The sequence below is a fragment of the Aquila chrysaetos genome, chromosome 19 (assembly GCF_900496995.4).
Source record: "Aquila chrysaetos chrysaetos chromosome 19, bAquChr1.4, whole genome shotgun sequence".
Taxonomy (NCBI): domain Eukaryota; kingdom Metazoa; phylum Chordata; class Aves; order Accipitriformes; family Accipitridae; genus Aquila; species Aquila chrysaetos.
In genome coordinates this window covers 16,262,980-16,290,832 of record NC_044022.1, presented here as the reverse complement: position 1 = coordinate 16,290,832, position 27,853 = coordinate 16,262,980, and the positions used below count along the sequence as shown (strand labels likewise).

General features: G+C 40.7%; 2 protein-coding genes across 8 annotated transcripts; one reads left to right on the top strand and one right to left on the bottom strand.

Annotated features, from left to right (window-relative positions):
* Positions 1-37: 37 nt before the first annotated feature.
* MRE11 (MRE11 homolog, double strand break repair nuclease) lies at positions 38-25,003 on the bottom strand. 4 transcript variants are annotated; one of them, XM_041118487.1, is made up of 20 exons: positions 24,983-25,003; positions 24,194-24,306; positions 23,529-23,661; positions 19,358-19,518; positions 18,637-18,724; positions 17,556-17,697; positions 15,735-15,849; positions 14,487-14,672; positions 13,848-14,019; positions 13,057-13,137; positions 12,369-12,495; positions 10,405-10,508; positions 7,352-7,525; positions 6,079-6,141; positions 4,878-5,094; positions 4,208-4,291; positions 3,109-3,164; positions 2,574-2,641; positions 2,128-2,206; positions 38-974 (listed from the first exon to the last, which is right to left on the bottom strand). In XM_041118487.1, the coding sequence occupies exons 2-20, from the start codon at positions 24,211-24,213 to the stop codon at positions 924-926; spliced, it is 2,121 nt and encodes a 706-aa protein (XP_040974421.1). In that variant the 5' UTR covers positions 24,214-24,306; positions 24,983-25,003; the 3' UTR covers positions 38-923. The 4 variants fall into 4 exon arrangements, with proteins under 4 accessions (XP_040974421.1, XP_029898375.1, XP_029898376.1 ...); XM_030042515.1 differs by lacking the exon at positions 24,983-25,003 and adding an exon at positions 24,843-24,951 and having other exon boundaries at positions 24,194-24,307; XM_030042516.2 differs by lacking the exon at positions 24,983-25,003 and adding an exon at positions 24,868-24,886 and having other exon boundaries at positions 24,194-24,307.
* Positions 24,581-27,853, top strand: ANKRD49 (ankyrin repeat domain 49). 4 transcript variants are annotated; one of them, XM_030042522.2, is made up of 3 exons: positions 24,581-24,674; positions 25,802-26,072; positions 26,892-27,853. In XM_030042522.2, exons 2-3 carry the CDS (start codon positions 25,815-25,817, stop codon positions 27,348-27,350), a joined length of 717 nt encoding a protein of 238 aa, XP_029898382.1. In that variant the 5' UTR covers positions 24,581-24,674; positions 25,802-25,814; the 3' UTR covers positions 27,351-27,853. The 4 variants fall into 4 exon arrangements, with proteins under 4 accessions (XP_029898382.1, XP_029898379.1, XP_029898380.1 ...); XM_030042519.2 differs by lacking the exon at positions 24,581-24,674 and adding an exon at positions 25,036-25,148; XM_030042520.2 differs by lacking the exon at positions 24,581-24,674 and adding an exon at positions 25,144-25,245 and having other exon boundaries at positions 25,788-26,072.

The window sequence follows — 27,853 nt, the reverse complement described above, 5'->3', positions numbered from 1 at the left end:
GAGCATCTTACCCCCATATAACAAATCACATTAACAATTAGGAGAAGTATCTGTTTATAGTACAGTCTTTCTACACACACCAGGTTACATTTTCCCCCCTGAAGTGAAGGATGCTATCTTTATCTTCTGTACAAGACAATTCAAGAACTGCTGCAGTTTATAAACAAAGCCGCTCTGAATTTGACAGCTGACTGAAAAAAAATTGTGAAAAAGGTAGGAAGAACCTTTGATACAATTCCTATCAATCCTATACACTTTGCTAAAATCTCTGCCTAGGATGTGCCCACAACATTAAGAGATAAGAGTCCCCTTCGGCACTTCTTGAATTACAGACCAGAATTAATTCCCATATACTATGACATTTAATAACAGTGCAATAGTGGGTTTAGTTCTCCTAGTAGAGCTGAAAGTATTAGAACATTTTCCAGCTTCAATACTGAAAACCGCTGGGTCAAACTATTACTCTCCAGAGTTTTCAACTGTATCCGTAGAAAATTGCAAATAAGTACAAGTTTCGTTATGCTGACCGAGTCCATGTCCATGTCCATACTTGCATACTACTATAAATTTACTCCTCTGTAAAATTCAAGCCCAAGAGATGGAGTTTTCTATAAAAGATATGACTGCTATTATCATCCCAGAAAGAAAACAGGCTTTTAGAAGTTGTAGAAAGAACTTGCAGTTTCAGGCAGTACCTCAGAATATTAGACACTCTAGTCTAATGCATCAAGCAACACAACACCCAAATTAGACCAAATTTGGTGCCACTGAAAAAAAACCCCCAAACCAGAAACATCTCATAGAAGCGAAAACTGAAGGCAAGCCATCATTTACAGAGAAATGTCATATGGAGAATGCCTTGCAAACTGCTTTCCATTTTCTTCGCTAACTTTCACAGTCTCTCTTGTACAGCAAGCCAGACATCACTTAGTTCTTCTTGACGGTGCAGTGCTTTTGAATGGATCAAATTCATCCTGCAATTTGTAAACAGATAGGTATTACTAGAACTAGCATGCATTCTGGGTCATAAAAAGTAAAGTCACCTTTAGATTAAACTAGAAAGCCTGGTCACATTATTCCATGTTTTCTGACAGACCTGTTCTTATTGGTTTTGATATGAAAGAGATTATCCATTGATTTAAAAGTCCAGATCACAAATGTGCAGAGACTAGAAACTGAGTTTATGTCAATATATTCAGAACAGCTACTCTGAAATGGGGAACAGTCTATATTTCAGGTGTGACCTAGGAAAATGGTAACATTATGAGCAGCACACACCTCAATGAAGTTAGGTCCATATACGTATCTCAAATCATAATTTACTGAGATTTGCATGAATCAAAAATACAGTTTCTTTTTGCATATTCAAGCAAACATGTAGTTTTGTATTTCAGGTACAAGAAGAAGAGATACTACAATGGAGAGAAGGGACAAGAATGTAACATTTTCTCTGAAGTGGCCAACACCTGACATTTTTAAGGCCGGGATCCTGACCATACATGACAGTCTACTAGTCTGTGAAAACAAACTGCACAGTGCTTGACAGTATAATGTGTATTCTATTCAGTGCAAACTGTGAATAAAGTTCTACTTGTTTAATTATGGAAGTAACCATTTCCTAGCAGTTCAAATATATACTGCAAGAACAGACATCTTAAACTTGAAGATAGTATTTTAATTTTTTCTTTAAAGTGTATTTACATAATTGGCAACAATGAAACAATAAAGTGCCCTGTAAAATAGCCATTTTTAAATGCAAAAAAAAAAAAATTCTTCCTTTTTACAAGAATAAAGTACATAAACAAATGAAAGGACATAGACAAGCACTAGAAGAGATTACAATTACTTTCTTCCCCAGGCAAAATAACCTATTCCACACATTTCAGGAATGACAATTAACTGATTAAGGACTGAAGGGAAAAAGGACTGGATATTGTCCTGAGGTTCCTTCCAGCCTTATTTCTGATGATTATGTATATATTCTAATTAAAGCTGGTTGCAATAATTTAGCGCTGTTAGTGGAAAAAAAAAATTCACTTTTACTCTGAAATGCTTTATTCAAATAGCTGTAAAACAGTAAGCTTGCTTACACAAAATAAAAGAAAAAAAGATCACTATATACCATACCTCATCTGACTCAAAATCAACTCCTCTAGATGTTTGGCTTTGTGAACCTCTTTTACTAAGTGAAGATGTAGTTGACAACCTTGAAGCATACAAAGTGAAAAAAAGGTATCAGCATGTTCTCAATTACCAGACATTCCAATAACTTTCCCTTCAACTTAGATTTGAACCATCAATACAGAAATTAAGAATGGATAGAAATAACAGTAAGTAGAACAATTAAAATTCTCAAACTAACATTAATTCTAAGGCTTTGACCTAGACCAATTTATTGTTATAGAAAGATGATCCACATTAATAGGTAAAAATTTATATAAATTCTCTAAGCAGTGTTATGACTTCCTTAAAAATCTGTTTTTTTCAGGTAGTGGATCAGATCCCTGGACTCTGCTGATTGCCAATCAGAAATAAGGCAGTCATGGTAGCATTCATGAAGTAAACATACCAACCTTTGATTTACTTTGGAAGAACGAACAATAGAAATGTCTTCTAGATCAGAGTCATCATCCATAATATCCTGAAAAAATATATCATTTATAAAGCTTTTTCAAAGAATTTATTCTTGCAGAGATATAGTGTATAATATTACAGTACTATAGCACAGAACCTTTGGGTTTTTTTCCAACTATATGCCTACTTAGTTGCAATATACACTTGACAGGGTTACAGGCTAGAACTGTAGCATGTGCAAATAAAGCACAAGTTTTGCTCTTCAGATCTTTGATCTTGCAGAAACCCCCAAAATACTCATGTATATACACTCTGTATCTTAAGACTATGGTCACATGGTCTTTGTTTTTCCAAAACACCATACCAAAAAAAGGGTACAAAAGGTCTACAAATTAACATGCAGAAACTTACTGCAGTAACTGATCGCTTGGGAACATCTGCTGGTTTAGGCTGACGTTTTAACCATATATTTATTTTTCAAATCAGAAGACAGCAAAAGGTAGCGCAACTTCACTCATGCAAGATGCTTCTTACCTCAGAGTAAGATTTAGATGAATTCAAAGAGGGCTCTGGTTTCAAAGACCTAAAGGCTAGAATAAAACAAAGATAATATTTTTAAAGTGCTCACACAATAAAATGTAAACAAAGTTATATCATTCTTTTTATTTAAGACCTGCTTAGCATGCATTTTCTCTACAAAATACCCTGTAAAATAAAGCAGCAAAACCGCCCAAACCCAAACCAAAACATAAATTAAGCCTTTGCTAGAGTCTGAAAAACCCAGGGATCTAACCCTCTGTGCATCAGCAGGTGCTTCCCAGTCTGGCTGAAAAACCTGCAGTAACTTTGGTTACATGGAAGAGAAAAATATTACTATAACTGATGTTCCTGTATGTCTAACAGTTTAGACATCAATACATCTGCTAAAATTGATTTCTCCACAGTATTTTAGGACATTTGCTGACCAATTTAAAATATAGGTAATTTGCTGATTAATTTAAAACTTGCTCTACCTTTGGGTATTTTGTGCGGGATTCATGTACAGATTTGTGAGCAGTATTATTCTTCTTCTTTAATACTCAGATTACGTACGCTGTCTCCTCAGAGCCTGTCCTCTGTAGCAAGGAAGGGCTACTCTCATACATGCAGCTTAAATTGCAGCTAAGTTTCTCTTCCCTATAAAAACTGGCATTTCTAAAACTTGCTACAGTGTAAGACTAAATGGATTTGCATTAAAGCTTACTAACTTGTAAACATCAGTCAAGGTTAAACTTTTTATCCACTGAGGAATATTCTGCATAAAATAGAGACTATTAAGTCACATTCCTTCTATGCTTATTCCTTAAGGACCTACATACAGTAAGATGTTCCCTATTTCCAGTTCTAGTCAGAAGTTCCTGACACATTTCATTTTACCCCATGACAGCAGGGTATCACTATTCTTTTTTTTCCCCCTCCATTTTTCTTTCTCTCATCACAGTTAGTTATTCTATTTCATTAGAACCAAAAGAATCTCTCACAGCTGAATAGGACTAATAGAAATAAAGGCAATTATGGCACTTCTTCATTAAACAAACACCTTCATTACAATTTGAGAGAGCACATTAGAGTAATGGACAGATTGAAAGCCTACCATCCATGATAGACATATTCTTGGCAGGCACAGATACAGGCTTGTAGGTTCTGCTGCTAGTAGCTGACTCTTGGCTAGTGCTTCCTGTAGGGATAATAAACAATATGCAAATCTGTTCAGTGTTTGGGTTTTTTCCCCCCCTTTAGTCTATCGTTACTGAGTGGGAAGTCACTTAACCTACATTCATCTTTACTCCTTCACTTTCTTCCTTGAATCAAAGCCCTCCTTACATGCAGGAGGACCGCTCTGGGTCAAGTGTTCAAAGCCCCACAGACACAGCCTCTTAAAACACACGCCCCTGCTCTGATAGAGACAATCTGTACCTCATCTCTATACTGATCAAATGCATTACTTTTAGCAGTAACGAAGGTTTATCCATGCACATCATTGCACAGACATTCCCAATAATGCATCTTTTAAGAGTCTACTATGTTTCCATAGCTGGGAAGCAAAATATTTTTCTTTTAATCACCCTGTGAAAAAGTCACAACTTAGCCCTTGTAAGGCTCTATGTAATATGATACCAAAAATATCTGTGAAGAATTTTTTTTTCCAGTAGGAGTCCTTAAGCAACAAATTGCCACTTGATGGAAGCATCAGAAGAGAGTTGCCTTTTAAAGAAAAAAAAAAGTCAGTAACTGCAGTACAAAGAATATGAAGTTTTTCTTACCTCTTCCCCTTCGAGATGAACCTCTTGCTGTTGAATTTTGTCCTCTTGCACCTCTTGCCCTACCTCTTGCCCAACCCCTTCCTCGTCTCAGTGTTGCAGGAAGGCCATCATCTGAATCACCAGTGTCTTTCATCCCCGTATCCATGAGTTCTTCATCACTGGAGGCTGCGACAAGAACTGCATCCTCAGATCTGTGGGCTCTAGCCCTGGTCATTGCCTGAAATGGAACAGTAAGTGCTATAGGAAAAAGAATCTTAAATGATGAAATGCACTATTGTTAAATCGTAGTTGTGATATATAGTTCTAAACCACTGAGGCTTGGAAGATTCAAATCCACAGCATTATGGAAGGCAAGGCAGTCTGTCAAAAAGCAGGGACAGTATTTAAGACTATTTAATCTAGATGCGTACATATAAAGTAGTTAGCTAAGCTCTGATAACAGAATGGAGCTAGTTAATATGATACATTGTCACTGGAGTTTGGTGAACAGTTCAGGTCATCCTGTCAGCTACATGCATCTGCTTAGAGGAAGCCCCCTCTGAGCTCCATTGACTTGACCTTCACTGATGACAGTGGGTGCTTCATACAACTAGTTCACATGAAGATATCTCAGATTCGGAGAACTGAATCTCACCCCAGGTGTCCTTTTTCTCAAAACTTCATTCCAGTCCCACATAGCTTGCAAAGACAAAGGAGCACCAACACTGTCAGTGGTTGGCAATTCTATTTGGAAAAAGATACACGCAATCTAGATATGAATCTCTGGGAGATCTAAGACTTTGAGATCTAAGACTACTGATGAGGACAATAGTACCTAAAGGTTTACCAATAATACCAATTTGTTCCAGTAATATCATGCAATACAGCCAAGCCACATGTCCACTGGTGATGGGATCACAAATAGTTTAAGCCAACAGATCTCTGAAGGTCACCTGCCTGCTCTAACCTCAGTTCAAAGCAAGAACAACTGAACATTCAAGTTCACAAATTTGCATAAGAAAAGAGGTCTCAAAAGCCAAATCGAGCAGTAGCTTAGGCACATATTATACCAAGCAAGACTTAAAAAAGACTTACTAATCTTCCCTAGGCAGACAGGCACTTTTTGGCAAGGACAATGTTGAAGTATTGCTAAGTGACTTCATTCATATGCAGAAGTCACCATTCCATTCTTCAGCCTATGTTCAAAATTCAAAGGAGTTACCTCACGAACTTCCTCATCCTCTTCTTCAGTATTCTTTTTTCTACTCTCCCTGAATTTTCGCACCTGAATAAAAAAAGAGTTCCCATCAAAATAACAGTTCATTTCATACAATAATCAAAACACAGCAAGTGAGAAGTCTTGATCACTGAACTATTAAGTCAAGCTCATGCAAAAGGCAAAGACGACTGCAAAAATAACTGAACAGTTTCTTTAGAGCCTTCTCATGCTGTCCTACAGTTTAAGGATCTCACATTCTATTAATAACTAGAGCTACATCACTGGGGAAACAAAAGCTTGGGACGTGATGAAAAGTAGGAGATACTATGTTCAAGAGAAGGAGAGTATACGTAATTTGACAATAAGTGACAGTGAAATATGAATAACTGGAAAAGAAGGGGTAGAGATGAAGAAGCAAGACAGAAAAAACGATACTGAGAAGAAACAAACGTTGCAATAACATGTACAACTAAGAAAGCCTAGCTTGCCAAGTATGAAAAAAATATGTGACGGGTGAGTGGGAAAGATATTCATCCAAAAGACAAAAAAAAAAAAAAGCCCAAAAAACCCCCAGAGTGCCACAAAAAGCCTACAGGCACTGATTGTTTATGGTGTCTTTTAACCTCTCATGAATTAAAGCAACGAGCAAGAAAACTGGTAGCTACAACCTTATTCCCCCCACTAAATTATTCTTTACGCAGTGCACGCTTAAGCTGCAGAACAATTTTTCATACAATGCTTGAATCTTACAACTGAATACATGGGCTTATGTGGAAGCTCAACAAGTTGACAGAGAAGTCTATTAAGGGTCACTAAATACACACAAACCAGTTTTGTCTCTGGGAGATCCTCAGCTGCCAGCAGTTAGAAGCTAGTAGAACACCTGAAGGATAAGTTTCCTTTATGCTTGCCCTGTTCTTGTACTCTTCCCTAAGCCAATATGAAAAAGCTAAGAGAGATTATAGTTACCGTCTTTCTCGCAGTAGAGATATATATATATAGTTCTACATACATTAAAGTGACAATCTTTTCTAAGCATGTGTGTGCAAATAAAGTGAGAATCAGTATAAGCATACCTAAACCCCATTTTCAATACAAGCTTTTAAACTATGTATTTGAAACTTCATCACGATGTTTATTAATTCCAGAAAATGACTAGAGGCAAGTGTTGCACATGCTCCACACACAGGCAAATCTATTAAATCAGGTTTGAGCACTGTTTTTTCTACTACCTGTCTTAACCTCTCCTAAGGAATTAGCATTAAGAGAATATTACCTCCTCGTCTATTTTTTCTTCCTCTGCATCGGTGCAACGCTCCTTAAGAAACCTCTGTGTTTTTTCTAGTTGAAATTTCACCAACTCTTCTATGGCATCTTTTTCCTCTTTGTCCACAAACTCCTGCACTGCTTCTCCCATTCCTCTTTCAGTTAGAAGTGAAAGCTGTACTTTCTTTATAATTGGGGAAAACATTTGTTAAGAAGCATCTGCCATCAAAGAAAGCGAGTAATATTCCTGCTGTTTCAGATAAACATTACATTAAGCTGGTTCCAAAAACAGTAATGTGCATTGAAGATTTCAAAGAAAAGCACAGCAATAAGCAAACATGTTACTCGTCATAATACAGTTACGACCCTCTTGCTACTAGCATGTAACACCTACTTAACAGAGTATTTTCCAGACTCATCAAGTAAAAAAAGTTTCATAAACAGTAAAGAAACTACAGTGCTAGTCATATCTAAAATAATTTGTCTGAAATGTATTGCTGAGAGAAGGTAAACTGTATTCTTTCCTAGTTCCCCCCCCTTTTTAAACTAAAGATCAGCTTGCAGAGACATAAAAATGCTATTAAAAACAGGCCCTGAATTATTACAGATTATAAGTTACTTAGTTTTACTATCAAATTCTAACATTAAAAAATGCCAGTTACAGAGCAAGTCAAATTATTATTGTGAAGTGTGGGAGCAGCTCGGAACACCTGGCATTTGTTTTCAAGAGTGACCATTAGAATTTGTTGTGCTGCATGTTTGCCAAGCCTTGAAGAATTAGTTTTACAAAGTCAGGTTGGAGGATGGCCCGGTGTAGGCCTGGGAAGATGTGGCTGAAGACAGTCACGAGTATGTCTATGGAATGTTTTTATCTTTAACTGTTCTGAGGACTGGCAAACATCCCAGCTGGGCCAGATATGCCCTCCTGTGCTAGTAGTATTGGCTGTGAGCCGTTAGTACTTTCTGGATCTTTGTTGAAACTTATATAAGTTGGATTCTTTTGTGAAATAAAGGGAATCTTGCACAGAGAGTTTGAGCGCTTAATTGAGTCTCCGCATGAAGCGTTAAGAGCTATTAAGAAGTTTACTCTATTGAAATGCAATTCTGTGAATACCCATAGTTCTCACACGTTCATCAAGTGAGATGATATTCATCAAGATATTCTACATTAAGATATTACTATGGACAGTAATTAGTAAAAGTAGTAGATGCTACTGGTGGTGTTTCACACCATTCTCTTCTCTACCCTCCTTCCCAACACAGTAAGAGGAAACATTCTGAGAATGAAACCCCCATACGGATAGTAATGTTAAAATAGCCTCTTTTGTCTGTAAACTACAGCACAGATAATTTCTTAGTAATAAGCACTATATGCACTTATTAATGATTTTTGATCCTTCCAGGCGTCCTTTAGGAACTGTTTTGAGGGTTGCATCAGAAGCATAAAACCTTCCCTGAAATAATGCTGCACAGAGGAATAAATCTTACAGCTATTATAATAGGAAGTTTACAAAAAAATAAGATAAGCATCTCAAAAGAATGACTGATTGTAATGATGCAGAATGTTCATGTTGACTTTCAGCAATTAAGCTTTCTTCCAAAGGAAAAAAAAAAAATAAAAAGCTTGCTAAAGAGACAAATAGCAGTGATTTTAATTTCCAGGTTCCAGGATTTTAATCTCAGTTTACCAGCAACACTGGAACTGAACAGAGTCTGCTACTTACTAGACATTTTTTGGTCTAACATTTTTTGAACATGCAACTACAGCCCTGTGCCACCTCAGGGTCCTTTTATTTCCCTAATCAGACAAGATCAAGTGTCTAGCAAAGCCTGAAGCACAAGCTATCTTAATACAATGTTTAAGACCCCTACCATCATTTTGGAGCACAATATGCTTTTCCCCCCCTCCTTCTTTCATTACCAGTGTTAATCTAAAACGTATGATTCCCCCTACTGCAAGCCTTCTCTGAACATCAACAGATCCTTTCAAGCCTTTACAGATGTTGAGCTGCTGAAGCAGGCTTCAAATGCAGGACCAGTAACTGAGTTGTTTATATAAGAACACACAGACAAGTTAGAAGATGGCGTTAACACGCACAATTTTGCAGACTAAGCAAGGAAAAGAGATTAAAAGCAAAATTTATTTTTCATAGAGTAATACAGTGCCCTGTCTTTGACACCACTACCCCTCCCTATGGGATTTAGGGATGGCATACGTTTGAAGAAGTACCTACTTCTGAACTAGTCACCCTGGGTTCCCTATCATATTTGTAAGGCAAATAGCCCTTCCAGGGCATGGTTTATGCCATCCTAATACTGACGCCTAACATGTGTCTAAGGTTAGGCAATATGATATAATTTGGGGGATCTTTACCTCAGGAATCCTTGCTCTAGTGACTTTATAGAAAGCATGTTCCGAAGTAGCTTCTGAAAGTTGTACTTGATCATCTAGATCAAGCATTTTGGTGTCTGACTCACTGATTATTATTTTTTACCTCCAAGACGTTACTGCCCTGGTGTTGGGAAAAGGAAGTAAATTGGGTTTAACAAGAGGGTGGGGAGAAAGCAAACTATTGGGGGGCTCTCTTCCTTCTCCCTGCTCTGCTTTAAATATAATGTGGAATTGCACTATGTCTGAGGACACAAATATACTGCAAAGTAACAAGTACTCCAAGTCAGCTGGTAATAGTAAATGGTACAGTCTCACATTGACCCTATAGTAAATTAAGGTAGCTTCTCACTCAGAGCATGCTGCCTCACATTTTCTTCCTGTAAGAGCATAACACATCATTTAGTACAGGGCAGACACTGCAAGTTCACACGTAGAGTTATCATAATGCTCTCAAACCAGCATGTGTTCACATACACTATACAACAGTTACTTGTTCATCTAAGACATATACTTCATACAGAATTCACATGCAGTTATATAGAAAATAAATTCACTTCTTGGTGAATGTCAGAGTCTTTTCAGGGCACACTACTTCCATTAAGAAAGCAAAAAAAAGATAAAAAGATTATATTCCACTAAAAAAACCCCAACCATAAAAGGTAGAAAGATACCTTCTCTGCTGTCTGAAAATACTGCTTTACAAGGTCTTCCACCCTCAGTGTCATCCCCTCAGCAGTAGGTCTGCTAACCAGTTTTCCAAAATTAAGATCATTGTCTAGAATAGAAAAGCACAGTGGCACCGTCACTCACGTTTGCAGCTTTTAATTATTATCATCCCACTGACAGTACTAGGAGAAAAGGTTAATGTAGGCCTCTTAAGAACTGTGGTCCCTTTTATATGTAAAGGTTTTTTGTTCTAACTGTAAAGACTATTGTCTGGAAATACAGGTAAACAGAATGGATGCAATAACTGTACAAGACAACTCCACCTCTAGCAGATACAAAGTATTCTTCTAACTACCAAATGTCTGGAATTATAAATTGAACACTATGTCCTGAAGGTTACTGTAATTGAACTCTAGAAGATCACAAATGGAAGAAAATCAAAAGGACTCATCAAAGCACAAGGGCTTTTTTATAAGTAACTCTGTTACTAGAGAAGAAATTTTCCTCCAAAGCATGCTGACAGATTTGCAGCAGAAAATGTTCGTAGCTCATTAAGGCTGCCCCCCATTCTCAGGCAGCAAGGTAGGAATGACAGAAGAATGAAGGGGATAATCAACTGAGGTAACCACATATTACACAAAATAATATAAAGTGACTACAGACTGCTTCCAAACATCCGCCACATGCAAGCACAAAACACTGTTTTGTTAGCCTTGTTATATAAGCAGCTATGACAAAAGAAACAATAACAACTTCTGAACTCATAAAGTCTTAACATCACCTGTACTGAATCATAGCATTATGTGCACACGTACCGAAAATTTTGACTGCTTTATTGGCCACCTCCCTTTTATTAGAGGATATCTAATAAAGCAATGCAAAGAACCATGGTATTCTTTTTACATTCCCTTCCTAAACCTGAGATGCACATTAAATGGGAAAATTAAAATGTATTGATGAAACACGGTGACAGATGTGGTAGCTATCTTGTATGTTAATGAGATTACACAACCATTAAAAAAACAACACAGCAAAATAAGACAAGATCAATAAACCATAATTAAAAAAAAACCTCACTAAAAGCAGTTTTTATGCATGAAACATGATGTTTTGAACTTTATAAAGCTGACAGTGTAAGTAAAAACTGTCAATGGAATTGGAGTACTTACAATGCACAAATGTGAAATACTAACAGTTCTTTAGCACAGTATGTTCTTGTGCAAGCTGTATCTTCATTAGCGACTATTACAAATCCAGTATTTGGGCTACATCTATTAACCATTTATCAAGAATTCTAGGCACAGTGAGAAATGCTACAATAGTAACAGCAATTATTTGTTTTGCTTGAATAGAGACATACCTGGAACAGACCAGCCAAGAGCACCTCATACACATGATTAATTAGGGCAAACAAAATGCTGTTGTACATTTGGACCTTTTTTTTTTTTTTTAAATATACAAATATTTCTCAAGCCCATCCCCACCATTACTTTTTTAGGTATAAACAAATGAATTACTACAGCAATAAAATTTAAAAAAAGGGGAAAAGGCACAACATCCATCTCTTTTCCTGCAGAGTGCCCCAAACCAGCCACCTCATTCTGAGAAGCCTCAGGAGTGAGATGTTTAATGTCTTTCATGGTAATTATCATAGAAACACGGAGTAACTCAGTCTGGTATGGAGCTATATGTATTACTATAAGCAACTCAATAAGGTTTGAGGCCAAAGAAAAAGGAATTATTTTTGAATAACTGTCAGAAGATGCTGTGCTGAATATCAGAATTTTAGACAAACCCAGAAATAGAACAGAAATACTCGTGCAATATATACACTTAAATGAGGCTATGCATCTTTACTCCTCCTCTAACACATTAGACGGTAGACACCAAGCCTTTGCAAGTGCTGGGTAACAAAGTAAAGGAAGAATGAAAACCAAGGCAAGCCAATAATTCCTTCCTTTATAATTACCATTCTTCTCTTTTTGTTCACGATGCCTGAAAAAGTATATGATGTCTTTTGGGTTAGCTACCCTATCCATGTACTTCTGGCTAAAACGATGGACATTGAATGGTTCGAAGCCACCTGCATAATCAACCTAAAAGAGGAAAAGAAAAATTTAAATATGAAACAAACAGAAACAGAGAAGCCACACAAATCAAGATGAGTTTGTTACACTTCAAAGGAAAAATTAAAGTAAAAAATAAGTTAACCTAAAATTAATGCTTTACCGTACTATACAGAATAGTTAACGGATAATAATAGCTAATAATAATATTAACAGAATAGCTAATAACAGTCCAGATTCATAACTTGTTCCTAACTTGTTTCATTTACCAGCGTTCAGGAAAGTTTGCATAAATTAGGTTAGGAACAAACACAGGATAATATGACTTAGAAAAACTTCTCTGTAGATAGCCACTTTTGATACCCTTACTCAGACCAGCAGTGAAGTACACTTATGACCCATCTCATCCTTTACCATAGAGTACTAGTTATACCACAGAAAAACAGAATCATGGTATGAAGGCAATTTATACTTGCCTGTACACAGTAAGAAATTTTATATATTATGTTTATACAAAAAGCATGATTTTACTTTGAAACTTTTCACAGTGACCTTTCAAAACAAAGCAATCCAAACCGAACAAATTCTTACTCGTAATCTTATGAGAGGCTTCTCTGGCTGGCGAGGATTTCCCAAGCGTTGTCTTTCTGCATTGTCCAGCATCAGTTCAACCTGTGAAGCAGAATTAGAAATTCAGTTCCGCTTTGTTCTCCTAGAGATGCCTGAACCCTTCAAGTATAACTGAAAATACATCCAGATGCAGGGGGTGCTATAAAAATAAATAATTATAGGATGTGCTCTCATTCCTGAACAAACATATGTACCAGTATCCAGCCAAAAGCCATAAGAATGAGTGAGAAAAAAGTCACAATGAAAGGCTTATCTATATCTACATCACTGATCACTCATGCAATTTTACTTTATAGCTATTATCCTTTGCTAAATTTCTAGGTCCAGGGAAAAGCAGGAAGAGACTTATACAGACCTAAGAACCAACAGCAACTAATAAACCTGCTTAGTTACTTCTGCCACTTCACACAGCACAGCAGTTGTCACGGTTTAGGTGCATGTATCTATGCTGGTTCCAAAGTGCACATCCCAGTGTGTCCCACTCTTAGGCGGCAGTTTTTGTACAAAAATGATACGGACTCCCATAAAGCACTTCCAGCCTACTTCAGTAGGCTATCCCTGTCAAGGAACCTGGAAGCCAAGCATGCAGTGAATGTCACAGAATTAGCATCCTACGGAAACACTGCCTAAGTCCGTCTCGAATAATATGGGGCAAGACACGAGATTTCTCATCTTCCAGACTCATAACCAATCACAGATCCCATTCCCTGTCACTACACTGTTATCCATATACTGTTAGCATTACAAGTTACCTTTTCCATGCAGAATGCTTGTATTGCCTGAGTGACTTTAGGATTGTCAGGATTAAAAAGATCTGGATGATCAGCTAGAACAATATCCTCCATGTGGAAAGTTCGCACTGTCTCTAGAGCAATCTTCTGCATATTCATTTTTTTCCCTTTAACATGCAGCAAACCAATGTGTCTAGAAAGGAGAAAGGAAACTTACTAGAAGATAAACTTAAGATCACTATGGTATAAAGATTTGTTTTAAATTAATGTTTACTTTTCAGGGATAAAAAAAGTTTAAAAGCTATAGGAAGTTCCTGGATCTGTACTTCAGGGTTGGCCCTGCCAAACTTCAGTTCTATTATATTTAGACTGTGCTTGTTCCATGCACAAGCACGCGTACACAGTTCCTTGTATTCCAATTTATCAGGGTGTAACTCTTCTTACGTAAGTAACATTTGCTTCAAATGTTAGGTTTAATCCTACAAAAAGCAAAAGTTATTCTAGGCACTGATTCTACCTACTTCATTTGTTATGTCACACTCTGGAGCTAATCCACACTATAACACAAGTCCTTGCATACTTAAGAGTATTTTTCCTTTGTCAACACAACACACAAGAGACATAAGGCAAGGGATAAACAAGAACAAAAAGATCACACACTTCTTCACAGCTTCTCCAGGGGACAGAGATGTCACCACTGAACTTCCTGGCTGAGAAACATAGAAACGTTGCTGTTCATTTTGGTATGGAGCTATTTTGCACTCATGTTCGTGACCCCACACAACAAGATTAATAAAGTCATCTAAAAACTGCTCTGGAATGTAGTTGGTAGCTCCATGTTTGCTTCTGTTCAAGAAAAGAGAAAAATAATTAGAATGCATACAGTCATGGGTGGGCAACAGGGGAGTAAAGGAGGAGAACAACATCAGTGTGATTTAAAGTGATACAGAAATGCCAGAAAAAATATCTGATGTACATTCCATATCAGGTACTCTTCACAGTTATTCCTTATGCAATTGTTTAAAGTGTTTGGTTAAACAAAACAGTAACTTACACAGCCCATTCTTTTCTGTTCCCCTCCTTTTATTTGGATCTCCCTTTTCTTCTTACTTGGCTTGCAAGACTTCAGGGTTATTTTCCATATGAATGCTTTTATAGCACTTCATGGCCCTTTTGTTTGTTTGGTTGGTTTTTTAAATGGTGGGGTAAACCCCACTGAATAAAACAGACGTGAGACACACCACCCCCCATCCCTTTACAGGTGGAGGAGACAGAGGAGTGAGCTCCTTCAGTCTACTGGACAGAGATCAGTACACAGGGTTATCTAAGCTGTATTTGTTTACTTCTGCCTCACCATTACCTGCACATGAGGACTGCACTCTTATTCAGGAGAAATTATCAGAAAAGATTTGGAAAAGAACTCTGCCTGTTCCTACTACCACTGCTGGAAGAAGTGTGTAGGCAGAAAGAACACATGCTACCTATGCTCTATTCAAGAGAGCCTGTAAAGTAGAGCAGTGCAGGGGAAGATATAGCACTCATCAAATTACAGTTCAAACAAGGATAGAAGATACAATACGAAGTTTTAATGCTGTTTCAGCTCTAACAAGTAGACAAGACAATTCTATGTATATTACACTACAAACCCTCCACTGCCCCTAACTATAAGAGTTTGGGAAGAGATTTCCCAACTTTCCTAACTCATTTATTTCAACTCTTTTCCTGTATGATTCTTCTGTAAGAAGAGCTGTAAAAACAATGCTTTTATTTGGGAAAATCTTAAGAAACCAGCTACTCACAAGAAGCACCAACTAGCATAGCTGGCTTTCTCAACTAGCCTTTTCAAGGGAGTTTAATGAAGTAACACAATATGTTTACAAGTCACTGTAATTCATTCAATACTGTTACCTATTTTGATGAATCACAAACAAGTTAAACCAACTATCTTCGTCTTCCTTTGGTCTCAGCATGGTTACTTGTTTATTGACAAACATACGATACAACCGCTCATCTGGAATAGCTCCTGGAGTGGAAAAAACAAAACATCAAATTGTTTTTGTGTGGTAAACCAACTCTTCATTTTATAGCATTTTTATCAGTGACTCTATTAAAAAGAGCATGAAGAACACAACTTTGTGGCAAGATCAGATCTTCATTTTCATGACCTAAGAAGTCTGAGGCATGATTAAGAATTTGAACAGATCAAAGTATAAATTGGCTATTTTACTAAATAGACTTCTGAAAATAAGATATTTTAACAGGAAATCTACCTTTAAATAATTGCTAAAAGCAGTTTCATGAACTACATCTGGTTTGAGACCTCTTGCCAGTTTTCTTGCCAAACAACTGACTATGGGCAGAATTAAAAATATTAGGTGTTTTGTTTCTTGTTGACAGAGTAAGATTATTGTGTTGTAAGGTGGAGTCTAAAAACAGACACTACTGAGCAGAGATGGAGTTCTTAAACATACTTTTAAATTCTCTTCAAAACAAGAAATAAACCATGAACTCTGCAAATTCTGTGCTTTCCCACACAGCAGGAAAAAGTCTGCAGTACTTCTGAACTGTTTGTCACTGATTATTTCCTTGATGTTTTTAACAAGAAAAAAAAACCCCAAACCATCCGTACCCAGGATTCATGATGCATTTCAATAAAACTCCATATGGAGTTTACGTATTTTGTATAAGAACAAGTGCTCTCTAAATCAGAGAAAGTCAAGAGGGTATATAATAGTGACACAAGCTCAAAGAAACATCTCATGAACATTTTCATGCAGCAACACCCATACTTTAGAAAGTTGTTGCAATTCCCAGTAATGATTTGGGGTATTAAAAATTCAAATGCTTTTTGAAAACTTTTACATTGTGGTATTAGAACCCTCACTACTAACCCTTAGAACATCTAGCAAGCTTTTAAAGTATCTCATTAAACATATGAAATCATGGCCAGCTAGGACTTAACTTATAGCTATAAAAGTTGCTTGGAAGTTAAGTGTTTAAGCACTCATCACTGGACATAAAACAAGGGGAAAAAATTAAGATCTTAATAGTTAACTTGTCTAGGCAGAAAGCAGTCAAACATAACCAGTCTAAGTAAAAAGTGAGGGTAGAAGGGAAGGCAGAGGAGAAAACAGAAAAGGGACAAATTGAAGTTGAAAACACACCATAGAACACCTTTAAAATATGATACTCTTCCTCAATTTCTTTCAAGAAACTGAGGTTACCTGCAACAGATATTACTTATGACCCACTTCAGACAGACACATCAGACATTAGGTTTCTGCTCAGACAGTTTCTGTTTTTAAATATAACCAAAATGGCAGGTGAACATACAGTGTTTAAGTTTTACCTAAACAGGCGGAAGTAAGCTTAATACACAACAGTGAGAATTTAAGAGCGTGATTGCCCTGACTTGATACACAGGCACCATCTATGGCTAACTTACGCAGGGCTCATTTAAGACCAATAGAAGTACAGAAATAAGGTTATTGAAGGATTCATTTTAAAATTAAAAAAAAAAGGCAAAGGAAAAAAAAAAACCTTCAGCCAGTGACAATGCAGCAGGAGGAGAAACTTAACACTGTCACAGAATGGATACGCTTTAATTTAGTATTACTTACACCTTCATGTTTGTTGCGGCACTATGTGTTCCCTCCAACTTAATTTAGACCCACTGAGCTTCAGTAATACATGAATAGTCTAGCCACAGTCTGGCAGACTAACACTTACCCAAGCCATACAGAGCAATTTTTGTTCTACCCTTACGCAATAAAATGGGACTAATATCTATTTTCTCCACGGAAGTTGAACGTCCGAAGTGATTCAACAATCCTGCACAGCTTAAAATATCCAATGCACACAGTGCATCTGCCTGTAGAAAAATATTAAGAAACAAAATTAAAACTTTGAGCAGAAAATTTAGTCTTGAAAGTCTAAGTGAAACAGTCTCAAAAGGGAAAGAGAATATCTTTCCTTAATTAACTTCTGTAGTTGAAAAACCCCACCACATATATCAGTGGGGTTTTTTTAGTACTCTCATGTACAGAAGCAAATCCTTTTTGCTTACTAGTTTTGCTTCATTTGAAAAACATGAAATTAAAAATTAAATCATTCAGAAAAACAAAACCAAAAATAAACCCAAACAGCCAAAGTCTCTAAACTACTACAGAAAATTATCTGGTTAAGCTAACTACTTCATAGTAGGTCCAAAGTTAAACTTCCATTGTTACAACACTCATCTCCATGATACACTGCAATTTGATATAAAATGCAAAGTTATTAATTCAATACACATGCTGTGCAGCTTTCTAAATGTCCTTTTCCTGCTTACTTTTAGTTGTTGATTTTTAAACTAGCCTTTCATCATTAGATTACTTCCTTGAAAACATAAGATGTGTATCAATTGCATACGCACAAGTCAAAGTATCAAAATTCCCCTTCTTAAACAAAAAAGGTTTCAGTCTCTGCAGATAGAATTCATTTTAGAAACTTTCTGAAAGGCTGCCATTTCTTGGCATGAAAAGTGATTCTGTTCTCAATGACAGAAATCTATGTAAATTAAGAATTTAAACATAGTTCATATGGATCCCTTAACTTCTTTCCATTCTCTTTTTTAATGTCCCACTTAACTTGTCACTAATTAAGAGAATTCCTAAAGATACACAAAATATTCACAAAATATTTTCGTGAGGAGTGGAGCAACTGACTAAAACTAGCCTGTTCTCCAAGAAGTGTATTTCTATACAAGTCTCTATTTCTATAACATTATTTTTGTAATATAACAGTATAGTACAATTATGATAATAATTACCCCTGTGGGATCATCATGATTGCCATGAATACTAAAAACTGGAATAGAAATGTTGAGATTTCTATCCTGATAATTCACCCATGGAAACCTGAACAAGAAAAGGAAAAAAAAAAGTTAAACTATATCTGCAAATTTGTGGACAGTTCCCAATATTCTCTTCAAATTAATGTCATCACAAATGCATCATGACAGCAGCGCAAATGAGTACTAAGTGGCTACGAATAAGCTTAAGCTTCACAGCATAAGAAGATTCCTACTCATGGACTGGAATGGTGCTTCCCACTGGGAAAAGGGTAGCAAAAAGATCCTATTTTTTTAGAGCAAGCCTATGAAAAGAATTGTACATGTTGTGTGGTACACGCAAGAGCAGCGCACTGGGCTGTGCAACCTTTGTTAACACACAAAGAACTCTGCTGATTTTACCACAGCAATTCATGTAACTTGGTTTACTTGCATTGTACTTGCAGAACAGAAACTATACATTATATAAATGTATCAAATGTCACAACACATTCAGAAGTTTCTCAAAAAATTGTGTGCATTCCTTTATAGACTTAGACTATAAAAGATGACAGGTGAAGTCATCCTGTAAACTGTCCCACACAAACAGGCCTAAGACTTCAAGGTTCCAGTCATGGAGGATATAAATCACAAAAATCACAACACGTTCACCCCATAGGCAAACCAAACCTTACACCATAATTTGCAGGAACATACTTACTTGCTATAATGAAAATTAACTGTCTGATCACTCAAAATTTCAAACTGAACAGGACGATCACCCATGCAGTATTTTCTTAGTGACTCCAAACAAGAGTGTAATGTTTTTCTGGAAGGTTTGTTGTCATGAAAAAGGTCCCCACCTAATAAAACAAAGTCCACCTGTATGTAACAAAAAGCTCTATTATTTTAATACAACAGTTTGTATTACGTTGGAAGACCTCTAAGCAATAATTGTTTAAATTATTTCTTCTAAGGAGTTCCACATATCTCCTCATATCTGGACTTCTAGGTAAAACAGGTTGGTAGTTGCAGACATAGTATTTAATTTGCTCATGAAACAAACATTAACTAACTTATTCATTAAAACAAAACCAAATGCGAAAAGACCCATTTATGAGGAGCTATAGGAGAACACAACTGATAGTCTTGAAAAAAAATACCAGTGAAGTGTTTTAATAAGGGTCTCCAGATTGGCTTCCGAATATTTTCTTTTGACAGGCATGAAGAGATACATTATCTTTTCATTGCTGTAGTACCTAGTGGGAAAAAAATCAGTAGCTATCGCTACATTACTTCGAGAAGGTACCAGCTGCAGTTTCTGTGCATATTTAGCTTTTGAAAAGGCATTAGGAAAAAAAATAATCTTCATCAAAATTACAAATAATTTGACTAGGAAATATTCAATCCTTAAAAACAGAATCACAGATTAGAATCACAGAACCATTTAGGATGGAAAAGACCTTAAAGATCATCGAGTTCAACCATAAACATAACACTGCCAAGTCCACCACTAAACCATGTCCCTAAGCACCACATCTACACGTCTTTTAAATACTTCCAGGGATGGTGACTACACCACTTCCCTGGGCAGCCTGTTCCAATGCTTGACAAGCCTTTCGGTGAAGAAATTTTTCCTAATATCCAATCTAAACCTCCCCTGGTGCAACTTGAGGCCATTTCCTCTTGTCCTATTGCTTGTTACCTGGGAGAGGAGACTGACATCCACCTCGCTACAACCTCCTTTCAGGTAGTTGTAGAGAGCGATAAGGTTCTCCTTAGCTCTCCTTTTGTTGCTAATCTATTTATAGAAACATTTCTTATTGTCTGCTACGGCAGTAGCCAGATTAAGTTCTAGCTGGGCTTTGGCCCTTCTAATTTTCTCCTTGCATAACCTCACGACATCCTTGTAGTCCTCCTGAGTTGCCTGCCCCTTCTTCCAAAGGTCATAAGCTCTCCTTTTTTTCCTGAGTTCCAGCCAAAGCTCTCTCTTCAGCCAGGCTGGTCTTCTTCCCTGCCAGCTCGTCTTTCGGCACATGGGGAGACAGCCTGCTCCTGCACCTTTAGGATTTCCTTCCTGAAGAAAGTCCAGCCTTCCTGGACTCCTTTGCCCTTCAGGATTGCCTCCCAAGGGACTCTCTCAACCACGCTTCTAAAGAGGCCAAAGTCTGCCCTCCAGAAGTCCAAGGTAACAGTTCTGCTGACCCCCCTCCTTACTTCTCCAAGAATCGAAAACTCTTACCATGTTGTCATCGCTGTGCCCAAGACAGCCTCCAACCATCACATCACCCACAAGTCCTTCTCTGCTCACAAACAACAGGTCCAGTGCCTTCCCTAGTGGGCTCCCTCACCAGCTGTGTCGGGAAGTTAGCTTCCACACACTCCAGGAACCTCCTGGACTGTTTCCTCTCTGCTGTACTGTATTTCCAGCAGACATCTGGTAAGTTGAAGTCCCACACGAGAACAAGGGCTTCTCCCAGCTGCTTATAGAATATTTTGTCTGCCTCTTCATCCTGGCTGGGTGGTCTATAACAGACTCCCACCATGATATCTGCCTTGTTGGCCTTCCCCCCGATTCTTACCCATCAACGCTCAACCCTATCATTAAGCTCTAGACAGTCAAAAGACTCCCTAACACACAGGGCTGCCCCACCGCCTCTCCTTCCTTGCCTTGCCCATCCCTTCTGAAGAGTTTATAGCCATCCATTGCAGCGCTCCAGTTGTGCGAGTCATCCCACCCTGTTTCCGTGATGGCAACTAGATCATAGTTTTCCCGCTGCACAATGGCTTCCAGCTCCTCCTCTTTGTTGCCCATACTGCGTGCATTGGTGTAGGTGCACTTCGGTTGGGCTATTGATCCCGCCACCTTTTTGGGGGGAGAAGCCCTAATTCCTACTTGGCTGTTCTCAGGCGCTTCCCTGGTTTCTAACACATCAATAAGCCTTGCGTCTTTGCTGCCGCGTGGATCTCCATCCCCTACCTCCACTGAGACGGCAGAACTAAGGGCCTTGCCAGCACACCGTCCCTCACACATTGGTGTGCCAGCCCCAGGCTTACCTCTAGTGAGCCTTGGTTTACCCCTTTCAGCCTTCAAATCTAGTTTAAAGCCCTCCCAATGAGCCCTGCTAACTCCTGTGCAAAGATCCTTTTACCCCTTTGAGACAGGTGTACCCCGTCTGTTGCCAGCAGGCCTGGTGTTGTGGAGACCAACCCATGATCAAAAAACCCCAAATTCTGCCACTGACACCGGGCTCAGAGCCAGGCATTGATCTGCTGGCTCTTCCTGTTTCTTTCCTCATCATTCCCTGCAACTGGAAGGACAGAGGAGAACACTACTTGTGCTCCTGACCCCTTAACCAGTCATCCCAAGGCCCCGAAGTCTCTCTGGATTGCCCTCGGACTTCTCGTTGCAAATTCATCACTGCCTACCTAAAAATCAGTAACAGATAACAATCCAAGGGCCGTACCAGGGTAGGAAGCTTTCTCTTCACATCTTTAGCCCGGGCCCCAGGGAGGCAGCAGACTTCCCTAAGAAATGGGTCTGCTCTGCGTATTGGGCCTTCTGTTCCCTTCAGAAGGGAGACTCCTAGGACAACAACCCCTCTGTTTTTCTTTAGGGAAGTGGTTCTGACGCAGGACATAGGCCAACTTAACCTCGGCGACACCTCCAAAATGGATGAACCGTTGTCCTCGCCATTGTTCGGTTCCGCTTCCAGAGCCTCACACCTATTACCCGAGGGCACCTGGGAAGGTGGGGTGGTCACAGAGGAGACGCACCTGCTGCGCCGGGCAGGAACTTGTCACCATTGCACCTATCCCTTAAGTCACTGCGTTCAGCCAGGCAGAGAGAGGACAGGGAATCCTCCGTATCACGCGTCCCGTCTGCCTGTCGGGCCTGTCTCAGGGAAGGTAGGGTGCGATTCCAGTAGTCTCTCTCTCTCTCTCACACTCCCTGATACTCCTCAACCTACTCACCTCCTCCCAGAGCTCTGTCACTAAGCGGAGGAGTTCCTCTCCCTGGGCCTGCAGTTCCCACAGCTCTGCTCACCGCTGCCAGCCGGTACTGGCGTAAGAGCAGGGCACGGCCTGCAGCCTGGCACCAGAGCTCTGTCTGGGCAGCCGTGTCGGTCGTGGTGGGTGCAGAGCTTAGAGAGGCTGCGGCTTTCTGCCGGGTGGATACCCTTGCTCCCCGGTGGAGCTGGCGGGGCTTCAGCGCCCTTCCTGCGCGAACTGCCACACAAACTGCCGCACCGCGTCCTGTTTGCCGCGATCCCTGTCACCAGTGCTCCCCAGGGGCTTCTTTTATACGTGTGGGTGGGCTTGGCCACCGTTGCTCCTGACCTCACCCAGGTCCCATCAGCTGCTGTTGCATGAGCTGCAGGCTCCTGGCGGCTTTCTCAGCCCCCCCCAGAGGCTCCCCTGGTTCGGAAACCCCCCCCTGTGCCCCACGCTGCAGCTCTCAGCTGTGGATCATGTGGGCTCCGGAACTGCTCACCTCAGCAACTCAGCACTTTAACAACGCTTTAAAGTTTCTAACTTTTTTTCCTACTTTCTGAGTTGTCTGAAGACTTTGTATCATTACCCTCACTCTCCCCAATTATTTTCCCTTCTTGCAGTGACAAACCCTCTCTAAATACCACTGGAACTGCTGCAGGCAATCTGAAAACACCATTAATGCAACCAGAGTTATAATTAATAAGAACCCTGTCACAAAGGAATAGGCATTCCTTTTACTGAAACAGAAACATAACTGGTTGCAATAAATAGTTTAGTTTAGACATCTAATTTGATATTACTAAAGATTGTGCCAGAACTAAGCTTTATAGCTTCTGGCAGGTTGGAACGCATTTTCCACAGTCTCACTGCTTCAGTTTCCAAAAAGCAGTACTTACTTCCTTCTGTTGAGCATGGTCCAGAATTTCATTAAAAGTTACAAATGTATCATTTCCACGCACAGGATCCTTCTCCAAATAGCCAAGATGAATATCAGTAGCAATAAGTATTTTAAAGGTATCTTCGTCATCCCTGAATAAGATGGGAAAATTTGTGTTAGAGAGCAATATACTTAAGAATTTCAAGAGAGACTTTATTAAGGTAAGCTGTTATTTCCAAAGTCATTAAATACATAGGAGATTTGTTATAAAACTCTATCAAAATATAATTCCGGTAATCTTCTCAAAACATTTCACTACTTTTATCGCAAACAGCACTTCACCAACCAATCTTCAGTTTGAAGATTTGGTTATCCCAATCAGCCTACTCTGGTAAAGGGCTGCAACCATCTCTCTGAAGTATCTAATGAAAAACTAAAGAATCCTTTGTATGTTTTCTGCCTTTAAAAAGACTCGGTGAGCAAACATTCAATTTCTCTCTTTGCACTGGTAATCCACATATATATATATATATATATATATATGAAAGTAAGTACGATGATCATAAGAACCTGAGGGAAAACACAAATGATGACCCGAGTTCTTCTTAACTCATTCCAAACATACAAAAATCTTGTTATCTGATATAACAGAACCGCATAGAGCTGCGGACAACAGGAGCTTACTGGGAGTTGATGGTACTCATCTTCGTGCCGAGACTCCTCGCTAAAAGGCTCTGGACACAGCCTAGTAAGTCAGGTCAGAGGTCAGTTGCTGTCTTCATAGACACTACGTAAAGCCTAAGAGACAACAACAAACCAATTACGAGAGAAAGGCACCGGGAGCTGAACGATCAGCTACCCTGTCCGTTGCTGGTAATTACTGCTTGCCAAGCCATCCAAGACAAGGAAAGATCCGTGCTTGGTTCTACCATTTACTACCGAACAAGGCGAACGGCAGCCCCGCGGGGCACCGCCAGCCCGCTCGCACCGGCCGCCCGGGAACGGAGCGCCGCTCCCGACGCCTCCGCCCCGGCAAGGCCACCCGGAAGTACGCGGGGACGGGCAACCTCACGGGAACGACCCGAAACGGGACCGGGCGGGAGACGCGGCGGACGGGCACGGCGGCACCGGGTCCCCGCGACGAGCACGACGGCCATCGGGCGCGGTAACGGCGGCGGCGACCGGCCCGCTCCCCCTCAGGAGCGCGGGGCAGCGGCCGGCGCAGGAAGCGCACCGGGGGGGCTGCCCTGCTGAGAACGGAGGGCGGCGGGGGAGGCCGCAATCCTCCGCCAAGGGGCCCGCGGCCAAGCAGAAGCCGGAGCCCGGCCCTCACCCCGCGGCCTAGCGCGGCCGCCTGCCGCCCCGCGCCGTTCCCATGGCGCCGGGAAAGGGCGGGGCCCGCCGCCGCGGCCCACGCGCCGCTCTCGCGAGAGCCGCCCCGCTCGAAGCGCGCGCGCTCGCCCGGCGCCTCACCCCGCCGGGGCCGCCGCGGTTGGTCAGCCGCCGGCCGATGCCCGGACGTCCGCCGGGCGGCGGGGGCGGGCCGGAAGGGCGGGCGGTGGGCGTGCCTCCTTCGGCGGGAGTCCACGCCCCGCCGGGCGGCCCCGCCCCCGCAGCGCTCGGTTGGCGGAGGCCGCAGGTGCGTTCGCTTCGCGCGGCGGGGCCGGCCGGCGGCCGTGGAGGGATGGGGCGGCCGGAGGGACGGCCTGCGCTGGGGACGGCCGCCGGCAGCCTGCAGGCGAGGGCCGGGGGCGGCCTCAGCCTCGGGGGCGGGCCGCTGCTGGGCGCCGGTGGCGCGGGGCGGGCGTTGAGGCCCTCCCGGGGCGGCGCGGCGCGGCTCCGGCGGAGGCGATGGAGGCCGGCGGTCCCGGGCCGGGCCTGGCGTGGAGCGTGAGGGGAAGGGGAGGGCAGCGAGGGGCGCTGGGCGGCGCCGGCCCCGCGGGGAGGAGCAGAAACGCGGCTTTTGGGTCTAGCCTGCTCCCCGAAGCTTTTGTTTGTAAAAGGCGCAGCGCTTCGAGGGCGCTCGACGGCACGCCTGCCCGGTCTCGCCCTGGGTGTCCGAGGGTGACGCCGTTCCGAGACTGGGCTAGCGCGGTGCTTTTCTTCCGTGGGGGCTACCTGGGGATTCTGGTAGAGCCCGGCGGAGGGGAGGAGCGGTTGGTTTGCTCTCGAGTTTTGCTGCTCGTCGTGTTGCTGATGTCTGCATCCTCCGTCAGATGTTTTTATTGACAATCGCTGCGCGGATAACAGTAAAAGTTACTATAAGTAGCGTTGTATATCTGCTGCTTACAGATGGTAACTGAAAATGAATAAAGACAAACAAATCGATGAAGAAGATGACGACAGCGAGCAGTTCGAAGACTTTACAGAGAATTTTAACCAACTTGAACTGCTGGAGACGCACAGGCATCTGATTCCTGTAGGAACTCAGAGCTGTTGGTCAGGACAGTCTGATGATGAGGATGATGAACAAGAAAGAAGTGAGGAATGGTACGAAACGCAAGAAAAAAAAATGGAAAAAAATCCAGAGAAATTGCTACTCTGGGCAGCCGAAAACAATCGGGTGAGGCATTTATTCTGTTTGTGTGTATTATGAATAACAAGAATGTTATTTTGAGCGGATATCTACATTTTCATCCACAAGCAAAAATTTACCTACACATTCCTTTATCTCTCTGAACTATTTTGATCTGGTTTTGCAAGCCACTGCACGTAAAACATCTCCCTTTGTAGCCCCCCCACACTAAAATATCTCTGGATCCATTAACTTTCAGAACAAAAGCTTGGACTGTAGATCAAAGTTAAAGTAACAGCACTCTTTTTAAACTTCTATAAGCTGAGAGTATGCCAGCCTTTTTCTTCATGGCAAGCAAGCCTTTTAACTGGGGTGCAGAGGGTGTATCTGAAATTTTATTTTCTCAAAAGTTCCATATGCAGATAATGGGTGACTGTTTTCCTGTCTTTTCATGGGGAAAAAAAACCCAAAACTTTTTATGCTTGGAAGTGAGGGAGAGATGACCAAGATTCCTGTTGCGTAGCTTATTACACTCTTCTGTACATTAATTTTCATTAGTTGCCTTTCTTACGCACACAAGCTCCATCTACAGTCTCGTGGAGGTACTTACGCCTTCACAGTGAACGGGGAGAAGGTGTAAGGTAAAGGTACCCTAAGGCATTGCATCTAATGTTCATATTGTATCTCTTTCAAAACAAAACAAAGAACCCCCCCCATCCCAGTAGCAATAACTGGTTTCATTTTAAAATTTCTTGTTGCACTTAAACCTTTTTGAGACTGACAGAAATTGCTTTTCCATCAGAACAGTAAAAGTCATACATCGTGTTTGCGGAGTTTCATATTAAATTACCTGTTTTCTTTAAATAGTTGAGTACAGTGAAGAGGCTCCTTTCCGAAAAGCTGGCGCCAGTGAATGCTCGTGATGAAGATCAGTACACTCCTCTCCATCGAGCTGCCTACAGCGGGCACTTGGACGTTGCGCATGAACTGGTGGCCCAAGGGGCAGATGTTCATGCGCAGACAGTGGACGGCTGGACGCCTCTGCACAGCGCCTGTAAGTGGAACAACACAAAAGTGGCCGCGTTCTTACTTCAGCAGGGTGCAGACATCAACGCGCAGACAAATGGTTTGCTGACACCGTTGCATATTGCTGCAGGAAACAAAAACAGTAGAGAAACCCTTGAACTCTTGCTGATGAATCGCTACGTGAAAGCAGACCTGAAGAACAACTTGGATGAAACGGCCCTTGACATTGCTCGGAGGACGGATATATATCACTATCTTTTTGAAATAGTAGAAGACTGCATAAATGCTGTGTCCCCTTAAAAGTTGTGGTTAAGCTTGTGAATGTGAGGTTTGCTGCCTCTTGTTTGTGTTCTGCATGCTCATTAGTGGTGGTCTGTCCCTTTGCAACAAGGTTTTCATTCAAGATGCTTTAGTATTCTCCTCAGGCAAAACGTCACTTCTTGCAACTCAGCTCAGTGGTCTGGCTCATACTTTGAAGTGTTACTACTGTTATTCAAAGTATTCAGAAAGTCTCAGTAATTTCAGTGAGTCTCCATTTAATTAGTGCAAATTTGGAGGGGCTTTTGTAATTGGTCTGTACTGTCAAAGCAGGAGGGAAAACTGGAATATTTACTTGATGTGAAAGAATTCTGGCTTGGTTATGCAGAGTTTATTACAGCTCACTTGAAAATTATTTTTTGAGAAATTTAACTTTTTTAAAATGACATGAAAGCTCAGAATGAATGTAACTTATTTGGGTGATACACAAAATGTTTAGTGATCCTGGTGTAAGGCTTATTATAAAATAAAATGTTTAATCCTAA

Coding starts and splice junctions, on each gene's coding strand:
- MRE11 (XM_041118487.1), bottom strand. CDS start 24,213: ATGAGTACCATCAACTCCCA. Junction 17,698..18,636: donor ATCATGATGATCCCACAGGG/GTAATTATTATC, acceptor ATTTTTCTACAG/GCAGATGCACTGTGTGCATT. Junction 4,292..4,877: donor TTCATCTCGAAGGGGAAGAG/GTAAGAAAAACT, acceptor TTATCCCTACAG/GAAGCACTAGCCAAGAGTCA.
- ANKRD49 (XM_030042522.2), top strand. CDS start 25,815: ATGAATAAAGACAAACAAATCGATGAAGAAGATGACGACAGCGAGCAG. Junction 26,073..26,891: donor GGGCAGCCGAAAACAATCGG/GTGAGGCATTTA, acceptor TTCTTTAAATAG/TTGAGTACAGTGAAGAGGCT.